The 10,599-nt window shown below is 41.0% G+C and overlaps 2 protein-coding genes across 5 annotated transcripts; one reads left to right on the forward strand and one right to left on the reverse strand.

Annotated features, from left to right (window-relative positions):
- Positions 1-537: 537 nt before the first annotated feature.
- sco2 (synthesis of cytochrome C oxidase 2) lies at positions 538-2,685 on the forward strand. The gene is made up of 2 exons (XM_031878847.1): positions 538-557; positions 1,633-2,685. The coding sequence occupies exon 2, from the start codon at positions 1,642-1,644 to the stop codon at positions 2,416-2,418; it is 777 nt and encodes a 258-aa protein (XP_031734707.1). The 5' UTR covers positions 538-557; positions 1,633-1,641; the 3' UTR covers positions 2,419-2,685.
- A 58-nt stretch (positions 2,686-2,743) lies between these two features.
- ncaph2 (non-SMC condensin II complex, subunit H2) lies at positions 2,744-9,900 on the reverse strand. 4 transcript variants are annotated; one of them, XM_031878850.1, is made up of 18 exons: positions 9,842-9,900; positions 8,590-8,706; positions 8,328-8,429; positions 8,187-8,248; positions 8,027-8,102; positions 7,629-7,685; positions 7,179-7,258; positions 6,810-7,095; positions 6,649-6,729; positions 6,076-6,241; positions 5,952-5,996; positions 5,775-5,845; positions 5,034-5,148; positions 3,902-3,988; positions 3,533-3,582; positions 3,343-3,444; positions 3,128-3,277; positions 2,744-2,921 (listed from the first exon to the last, which is right to left on the reverse strand). In XM_031878850.1, exons 2-18 carry the CDS (start codon positions 8,695-8,697, stop codon positions 2,793-2,795), a joined length of 1,767 nt encoding a protein of 588 aa, XP_031734710.1. In that variant the 5' UTR covers positions 8,698-8,706; positions 9,842-9,900; the 3' UTR covers positions 2,744-2,792. The 4 variants fall into 4 exon arrangements, with proteins under 4 accessions (XP_031734710.1, XP_031734709.1, XP_031734711.1 ...); XM_031878849.1 differs by lacking the exon at positions 9,842-9,900 and adding an exon at positions 9,288-9,343; XM_031878851.1 differs by lacking the exon at positions 9,842-9,900 and having other exon boundaries at positions 3,128-3,271; positions 8,590-8,926.
- Positions 9,901-10,599: the final 699 nt, after the last annotated feature.

Genomic DNA, 10,599 nt, shown 5'->3' on the forward strand with positions numbered 1-10,599 from the left:
GAGAGAGAGACAGACAGAATACCTGAGAGAGAGAGACAGACAGAATACCTGAGAGAGAGACAGACAGAATACCTGAGAGAGAGACAGACAGAATACCTGAGAGAGAGACAGACAGAAAACCTGAGAGAGAGAGAATACCTGTGAAGATATTTTAAAGACAATTTAAATACTTAATTACATTTTACTGATTATACTTTGAAGGAACATTTTACTGTAACAAAGTATTTTTTACAGTGTGGTATTAGTACTTGTATTGTAACAGATTTTTTTAGTGTGGTATTAGAAATTGTACTGTAACAGTATTTTTACAATGTTGTATTAGTACTTGTATCCTGTAAAACTATTTTTAGTGTTGCATTAGTACTTTTACTGTAACAGTATTTTTTACAGTGTGGTATTAGTACTTTTACTGCAGTAGTACTTTTTACAGTGTGGGATTAGTACTTGTATTCTAACAGTATTTTTTACAGTGTGGTTGTGTTGAGTTTTACGTAATGACGTAATTACGTCGTGTTTCTGTTACATGTGTGACCACAGACGCTGTTCACAGACTGAAGGTGAGTTCATTTCTATTGAAACGTTAACGTTTCTATGCTAACCTCGTTAGCTAGCTATGCTAACGTCCCGGTGACGTAACGTTAGCTTCACAGCAGCAGGTTAGCTGCTAACTGTTAGCTTAGAGTGATAGTGTGTCCTGTTCTGAAGCCCTAATATCTCACTTTAAGTGTTAAAAAATAATATTATCGTTACATTAATAATAATAATATGAACCCACCGGAGGAAAGGTAAAATTGTCAGTAACCGTTCAGGAGGATAGCTATCGATGTCAGGCGCGTTCAAAGTAACAAAAACACGAGTTATTCTCATCGAGTGAACCGTGAATTTCATTCAAATCAATACAAACCATGTAGAATCTAACATGACGCCGGTCAGTGCTGCCGCTGGTGGCGGGAAGAGGTACTGCAACAACAAATACATTTAAAAACAGTAAAATATTATATATTTCTGTTATTTTACACTTTCACCGAGTTATTTTTTTAAGTTAATCATAACTATTAAATATTCATACACTTTTTAGAATTGTAATCATTTAAATTTACAGGGTTTTTTTTACATAAAAATGTACATTTTTTCACTATACTATATTATAAATTATTTTTCATATACCGATATGTCAACGATTAGCAACAACATTCATTTAGAAATAAATATTTAAAAATATAAATAAATAACAGCATAAAAATGTAAAGTATAGACAGGATGTACACAAATAGTGTAAATATGAATATTATGTCAATATATAAATGACCAACAATAAGAAAGAAAAATAAACATCTCTAGAAAAAAGTAAAAGATCCAGAATTAAATATATATATATATAAAGATATATTTTATTCTCTATTATTGCTCCGTAATGTTTTAATATTCATAAACAGTGATGCATAAGAGTGAAGTACAAATGAGGTACTTTTTACTACAATACAGCTGTAAGTTACTGTGAAAACAGAATATATGAATATGTCATCAATGTATTCTGAATGATTAAAGTATAACAGAGTGAGTACTTGTGGTACTTTAAGCACAGTAATAGTACTCTTAAAGTAAACTACTAATACTGCATTTGTGTTGCAGGAGTCAAACATGTCGTGGTTCAGGTGCATTGTGGGTGATGTGCGTGGAGGAGGAAGACTCCTGAGAGGTCTTCCTCTGAGTCCTGGTCTTCCTCAGCGGACCCCCCGGTGTTTCCTGTCGCGGGGTCCGGGTCCTCCTGGTCCTGGTCTGAGGACCCGGGTGGGCGTCGGCCTGCTTGTGGGCGGCAGCCTGCTGGCGGCCTGGTGGTTCGTGGACTCTGAGAAGCGTCAGAACCAGCGTCGGCGGCGGGTGGAGCAGCTGAAGCAGGTCTCTCTAGGTCAGGGGATCTTCAGTCTTCTGGACCACCGAGGCCAACGCAGGACTAAAGCGGACTTCCTGGGCCGCTGGGTCCTTCTGTACTTCGGCTTCACACACTGTCCCGACATCTGTCCCGAGGAGCTGGACAAGCTGAGCGCCGCCGTCTCGGCTCTGGACCGGGACGCCTCGCTGCCGCCGGTCCAGCCGGTCTTCATCACTGTGGACCCGGAGAGGGACGACGCGGCGGCTCTGGACCGCTACGTGAAGGACTTCCACCCGCGGCTCATCGGACTCACGGGGACGCCGGAGGAGGTGAAACACGCGGGGCGGGACTACAGGGTGTACGCCAGTGCCGGTCCTAAGGACGAGGACGGGGACTACATCGTGGACCACACGATCCTGATCTACCTCATCAGTCCAGACGGGCTGTTTCTGGACTATTACAACCGCATGAAGAGCCAGGACCAGATCACTGAGAGCGTCCGGAACCACATCAAGAACTACGAGCAGCTGCACCCACAACCTTAGGGGTCTGAAGGAAACAGAACCGTAGGGTCCCTGAAGGAACCAGAACCTTCTGCTCACGACCAGTCTGAGATATCAATACATGAAATGTTTTGTGTTCTGTGATTTAACATATTAAATATTTACTTTTGAAATATAACTTTGATTTACTCCGTTGTATGTTTTCAAAAAACTAAACTTTTACTAGTTTTTGGTATTTTTGTCTTTCGTGGTGAATCTTAAAAATCTAAAGAAACACAAATATCTCAAAGTAAAAGTCTTTTTAAAGAAGAGGAGGATTAAATTCCATCTAAGTTGTTTTTTGTTTTTTTAATTGTTTTTTTTGTATTAAATTATTACATATATATATATACACACACACACGTGTGTATGTGTGTTCATGTGGAACCCGTGAGGGTCTTGAACCTGTCTGTAGCTCTGTGAGTGCTGATCAGAGTCAGACCCATCGAGTCCACGCTGTCCTCCAGACCTCCAACACTGTCCACCTCCACCGTCAGGTCGTTGGCCTGAGACACCAGAGGACACGCCTTCAGTTAGTCACATGACGGTCACATGACCTCCACAAAGACACTTCAAACATGTGAATCACATCTTTAACAGGTTAGAAGGTGAATATCAGAAGAGCTTTGGTTGATTCCAGACATCTCAAACACACTGATGTTAGAAGCTGCAGGTGTTCTCTGTGATGTCATGTGTTTGTTTGTTTGTTTACCAGCTGAAGAGAAGCCAGCAGGTATTTACAGGCTTCATAGTTGTTGAATCCAGAGACGATGGAGGAGAAAGATCTTCTCTGACCGACGCCGGTCAATGACGACACGATCCGGTCTCCGTAGTCGTGGATGTTGAACACGGAGCGCTGCTCCTGAACACAGCAACGTCAACAACAACAACCAGCTGATCACAACAACCCACAGACTGGTTCATTACCTGCAGCACCAGTTCCGGTCTGATCTGGTCCTCCCAGTCTTTGACTCTACGAGACAGAGCCGTCTCCTGAGTGTAACCTCGACAGTTCACCACCAGCTGCTCCTGAACGCACCACAGACACACAGGTAATCAGTACATCTCATTGATCAGGTATTATGGTTTAATGATGAGTCATCATTTCATCTCTCACCACACGCAGCTTCACCAGATCTTCATAACTCAGCTCATCTCTCTGAGCGCCTAAAACAACAAAAAGTATATCACAGGTGTGTTCTCTACCTGTAGATATGAAGTCTGGTCCTACAGGTGTGATCTCTACCTGTAGATATGAAGTCTGGTCCGACAGGTGTGATCTCTACCTGTAGATATGAAGTCTGGTCCTACAGGTGTGATCTCTACCTGTAGATATGAAGTCTGGTCCTACAGGTGTGATCTCTACCTGTAGATATGAAGTCTGGTCCTATAGGTGTGATCTCTACCTGTAGATATGAAGTCTGGTCCTACAGGTGTGATCTCTACCTGTAGACATGAAGTCTGGTCCTACAGGTGTGATCTCTACCTGTAGATATGAAGTCTGGTCCTACAGCAAACTCAGCTGGAAGATCATCTGGAAACGCTTCCTGGTCTGAGTTGTCGTCGTCTCCACCTTTAAAAGATTCAAAGACTCAGACACCAGGGCCCCGTTCCTCGTACATGGTTCAACTGTGTGTGTATTATTCATCATCAGACATTCAATCAACTGAAGCAGTGAAGATAAATAGTGTGTGATTCTCTCTGTTCTTATCATGAGTCCACCTTCATCATGTTCTACAGTAATGATATGCTGGTGTACTAATAACACTGTCATATCATTATGAGTGCTTTAACCCTCATGTATGCAACGCAGCCATCAAGAGGACATGGGAGCAAGTAAACACTAACACACACACATTACTCAGAATGCTGAGTCAGTACAATATGTGCCATGGTGATGTAATGAACACATCCATAAGTTTATTAAGCGCCTAATAAACTTTACCAACAGCACGGCATGCAGCGGCTTTCCCCATGTTCTCCGCATCGCCGACACTGTACAACAATGTACCACTCGCAGAACAGCTCAAGGCTGCAGCGTGTGGTGTTCAATGTATGCTCCAGAAGGTCTGTAAATAAATGATTCCTTGTGGGCAGAATGGATAGCGCTCGTATAGGAAGTCATCGTGATGTGATAACGGATCTTGGCGATGTGGAAGAACTCTCTCCCTATAAAACGCTAATCTAACTAATATCCTCCTTCATCAGTGGATCTCTGAGGAAGGGAGCTGTACATTAATGCAATAGAGGCTTCTTAGTTTGCTCAGCTGCTTTAATGGATCACCGTGTGTACATGCATTTCTGGAACTCCCGTATAACCCCCGGTATATGCGCAAGCGCATTAGACTACCGTATATGACAGGAGCTGCCATGTTTTTCGGGGGAGTGGCAGCTTATCCGGCTACCTTCAGTTAGCCTGCGCTGGAGCAGCTTCAAGCTTATGGATGTGTTGCCATGGTGATTTTGCCAAACTTGCTTCGTGGAACCGAAAAGCCTGATCTACGTCATCTTATCCTGAAAATAATGCGGCTAACTCAGTTAGCCACGTACGAGGAACGGGGCCCTGAGCTGAGAGGAGTTGAAGTGATGTCTACAAAGTTTGTGTGTGGAGGTCTTACCCAGCATGTCGGGGGGTCTGAATCCGTCCATAGGCTCCTCCCCCTGCTGCTGTGGCCCCACCTCCTCCAGCTGGAGGAAGGTCCTCCTGAGTTCTTCATCAGAGATTGCCACCCCCTGAGTGACATCACACACACACACACACACACACACACACATCACTGACCACACCCACTTAGTGACATCACTTAGTAAAGCTGCATTCTCTCTAGTGACCACCAGGGGGCGACTCCTCTGGTTGTATAGAAGTCTATGAGAAAATGACTCTACTTCTCTCTTGATTTATTACCTCAGTAAACATTGTAAACATGAGTTTATGGTCTCAATCTGTAGTTTCAAGTCTTCTTCAATACAGCATGATGTTCATTTAGTACATTATGGTCCATTTAGAGTCAAACAGACCATAAAGCAGGGGATGCTTTAGGGCGAGGCTACACGGTGATTGACAGGTCTGTACCATAGACGTATACGGCATCTCTACGTCACTCCTCCTCAGTCCAGATATGGTCACTTCCTGTTCACTGGTTGCAAAAACCAAGATGGCGATGGCCAAAATGCAGAACTCGAGTCTTTAAAACGATAATATATGAATTTTCAAAACTATCTGTATCCGTGTGGATGAGGTCAGAGAGACAACACATTACATCATCAACAGGATCTCTCTCTCTCACTCTCTCTCTCTCACACACACACACACAAACACACACACACACACACACACACACACACACACACACACTTACTGCTCTCCTGTAGATTCTCTTCCGAGTCTTAAGTTTGTTTTTCATGGTATTTAAATAAATGTAGTTCAGGTCTGAAAAACATGATGGCCAAAGATGGCCGTCCTTACGTCACATGTTATGGTTTTATTTCTTATGATAGATTTAGTTTTACTCATGAAATAGTGACGAATTGTTTACCTGGAAACGATGGTCCATTTTTGAACTTGTGCTCCGGAGGATCAACTGAAAGACAAAATAAATACTCCTCATCATCATCACCATCATCATCCTCATTATCATGTAAACAGAATGTGGTTCTCACATGTTCCTCTGAACCAGCTCCTGAAGTCCTGAAGAGAAGCAGCTCGTCTTCGTTTCCTCTTCCCTCCGTCATCCAGACCTTCAGGGACTTTGTAGCATTTCCCAGATTTAAAAGGTTTGTCTTCTCCGAGGACGACGTACGGGTCGTTTAACGTCCACACGCTGACCTGAAACGTTCACATCGTTCTTTATGTTAAACTCAAGAGGGTTCGAGAGGAAACGTCTGTTTACAGGATAAAGTGGAGATATTTAGACAGAACTGTTGGATTTTTATGAGAATTAAGTCACAATATTTAAAGAATAAAGTTCTAATTTTACATGATTTAATGAGTAGTAAATAAATGAAAAATAATTTGACATTTCAAAAATGTATTTGTCATTTCTTTAAGAAATAATTTTATGAAAAAACTAAAGAAAAAAATGTAAGTAAAAAGTAATGAGAAATATAAATCTAATATCATGAGAGTGAAGAGAAAAAAAACACTTAATAAATTAGTAATATTGCAACATTAGAATATTTCCACGATAAACTTGTTTAAACTGGTAGAATGAGAATAAAGATGATCATACTTACAGGCGGAGGCGTCTCCTCCGTCCTCGCTGGTTTCTCTTCGACCTCTCGTCTCTCTCGGATCATCCGTCCTTCACTCGGAGCCTGAGACACATTTTAAAGACTTTAACAACAACTCAAAGAGTCTCAAAGTCTCCGAACTGGACTGAACACAAAAACCAGACCTGGTGCCGGTCCAAATGCTCCTCTGGGTCCTGGTCCAGCTCCATGTTGTTATCCTCTAAAGGAAGGAAGTCCTCCTCAGCATCACCTCCATTATCTTCAACCAGAGCCTCAAGAGGACGAGGATCTGTACCTCTCTGCTGCAGAGACTCTGCAGGGATTTGATCCACATCCATCAGAAACCTGGAGGCAGCTGATCCCAGAGTGAGGAGGATCAGATCCTGGTCTCCTGGGATGAAGAGGTTGATCCTGAAGTCCTTCTGACTGCACAGGACGTCTCCGGTCACACTGACAGACACAGATTTATGAACAATATCTGAACACTGTAGTAGTAATATATAAAATACTTCATTGTGTTGTTTTAGACTGACCTGATGAGCGGGAGCTTGTGCTTCTCTGAGGTTTCAGGAGGAATCAGAGACTCAGGAGGAAGAGGAGCAACACTCACAGTCTGATGGTGAAACAGAGATAGTTACACTTCATGATGATCTACAGACACCAGAGAGTTAGTCTGGAATATACTGTCTGTGTTCAGAGAGTTAGTCTGGAATATACTGTCTGTAATCAGAGAGTTAGTCTGGAATATACTGTCTGTAATCAGAGTGTTAGTCTGGAATATACTGTCTGTAATCAGAGTGTTAGTCTGGAATATACTGTCTGTAATCAGAGTGTTAGTGTGGAATATACTGTCTGTAATCAGAGTTAGTCTGGAATATACTGTCTGTAATCAGAGAGATAGTCTGGAATATACTGTCTGTAATCAGAGAGTTAGTCTGGAATATACTGTCTGTAATCAGAGAGTTAGTCTGGAGTAAACTCACCGTGTTGGAGTCTGTATTCATAGAGTTCCCAGAGACCTTGATGTTGAGCGGAGTGAACTGAAGGAGACAGACAGACTACTAGGCTCAATGATGTCCTACATTACCCACAATGCCTTTCTGTAACAGTTCAGTAGAGGAAGCAGGTTATTAGCCTGTTGGTCATGTGGCTACTGTTTGTAAACATTTAAACTTCACATAGACATATTTAAAGACATTTTAATATCTTAATAAATATATCAACATGCTTTGTTTCCCCCTCCAGCTCTGAGAATAATAATCAGAACCGTTTATTGCCATGGTATGTTGAACATACAAGGAATTTGACATGACGGGAGGTGCATAACATTTAACAACAATCAACAACAATCAGAAACACAATAAATAGAACTGTTTCTCACCACAGCCTCATCGTCGTGTTCGCTCGCTGCTCCGTCAGCGTCGTCCTCCTGAGACGCTGACGTCTGTTTGTTCCGTCTGTCGAGAAAACAAACATCAGAAAAGCTGAATCACCTGAACGCGTCTGTCCAACACTGACTCACAGCTGGAGGACCGTCTCACTTCTTATTCCTGTCGTTGATGTACTCCAGAGTTTGGTAGACCAGACTGTGCAGGAGCTCCACCTGAAACAGACGACAGTGACGTTTAATAAGAGCTGGTTGTTAATAAAGTTTTACAGTTTGGTTTTATTTGAACGTGAACCTTCTTGCTGTAGATGCAGGCTGAACCCTGGATCAGCAGCGCCGCTTCGGCAAAGTTCAGTCTGGTTTTCCCTCCATCGAACGTGATGCACATGTCGTCCAGCTACAGAAACAAAGACACAGAGACTCAGACTCAAATACGCAGAGACACAAAGACAGAGACTCAAAGACGCAGAGACACAGAGACTCAAAAACGGAGACTCAAAGACGCAGAGACTCAGTCTTCTTTCTAATCAGAGAGCTTCTTATCCGACGTGTTCTACCTCTTCTAAATAGTCGTTTAGCTCCGACGCCACGTCGATCTCCCAGTTCTTGGTGAGCTCTCTGATTGGCTGCAGCAGGTGAGGGAATCTGCTCTCTGTGAACTCCATGACGTCTCACTGTGAAGAGTCAAGTCATGTTATTATAAACAGTCGGTGGCCACTTTATTACGTACACCTGAATAAACTTATAACAACTTTATTTATATAGCCCCTTTAAAAACAGTTTAAAGTTATTTGACAGATAAATCAGCTCAGTGAGACATTATGATCAAAATAAACTAAGAAATAAATAAATACATAAAAATGAAGAAATAAGGAAAGAAATTAATAAAATGACATAAAAACAAACAAACATAACAGAGATAAATAATATCCCAGAGCAGAAAGAAGCAGAAAGCCAGCTGACCTCATTTGATGTCTCCACTTCAGAAGGTATATAAAGTATAAGATATGACTACGTGAAATATTACAGACAAGATGTTTTACAAGATATGAAATATGATAAAAAATATTAATATATTACAAACAACAAAAGATGTACTGGATTACTAATAATACTACTATTATAATGGCAATATCGTATGTATACAGCATTATGATTGTATATTCTTAAACACCATATTACACATACAGTATTTCCCTCTGAAATGTAGTATATAGAATTTCATAACATTGAAATACAAATGAAGTACAAATACCTCATAAATACTTAAACCCTTTATCAGATGTGGAGAGTTAAAGTTATTTCCAGCAGCTGGACTAGAACAGATGAGGATTATAACATACAATATAAATATAAAATATGTTAAATATTAGAGACGTTACAGCAGACTCCATTCATAAATATGACATTTTTAACCCACTAACGTCAGATTCAGTTAATATGACGTAATGTGCACGGACGGAATTTAACGTTACAACAATGACGGATTGTTGTAACACGAACATCTTCACGTAATAAATCATGAGCCGAATAGAACAGAACACCCGATTGATTAGTTAAATATCTTAACTAGTCGTCTGTCGGATAGAATTTAACCTAAAAATTAAACTAAGAACACAAACGACACTTTTTCTTACGTAATCCGGCCGAATGTCGTCTTCATACCAACAGAAACACTGAAAATGTCTTTAAATATTACGTCAATCTAACCGATATAGTAGCCGAATAATACTTGTACTACTACTACTACTACTACTACTACTACTACTACTACTACTACTACTACTACTACTACTTATTAATGTTTACCTTAAAGTTATAAAGCAGCTTTAGGAGAAAAGACACAGCGAAGAAGAACTCACCGAGACGATCCAAAGCTAATGTAGCCGTTAGCATAACAGTCAAACTACCCGCGCAAGTTTCTTCTTCGCGGGTCAGATTCTTCTTCTTCTTCTGTTGGCGGACTGCAGAGCTGCTTACTGCCACCTACAGGTCCGGAGTGAACAACACCCTAACGTCACGGACAGTTTATGTACTGGTTCAAGTACTAACTATTGTACTTGTTACTGTGGTGCATCTCAGAGTTAACTATTGTACTTGTTACTGTGCTGCATCTCAGAGTTAACTATTGTACTTTTTACTGTACTGCATCTCAGAGTTAACTATTGTACTTTTTACAGTACTGCATCTCAGAGTTAACTATTGTACTTTTTACTGTGCTGCCTCTCAGAGTTAACTATTGTACTTTTTACAGTACTGCATCTCAGAGTTAACTATTGTACTTTTTACTGTGCTGCATCTCAGAGTTAACTATTGTACTTTTTACTGTACTGCCTCTCAGAGTTAAATATTGTACTTTTTACAGTACTGCCTCTCAGAGTTAACTATTGTACTTTTTACAGTACTGCATCTCAGAGTTAACTATTGTACTTTTTACAGTACTGCATCTCAGAGTTAACTATTGTACTTTTTACTGTACTGCCTCTCAGAGTTAACTATTGTACTTTTTACTGTACTGCCTCTCAGAGTTAACTATTGTACTTTTTACAGTACTGCATCTCAGAGTT

Source organism: Anarrhichthys ocellatus, unplaced genomic scaffold (assembly GCF_004355925.1).
Source record: "Anarrhichthys ocellatus isolate YVR2014 unplaced genomic scaffold, GSC_Weel_1.0 scaffold206, whole genome shotgun sequence".
Classification (NCBI taxonomy): Eukaryota; Metazoa; Chordata; class Actinopteri; order Perciformes; family Anarhichadidae; genus Anarrhichthys; species Anarrhichthys ocellatus.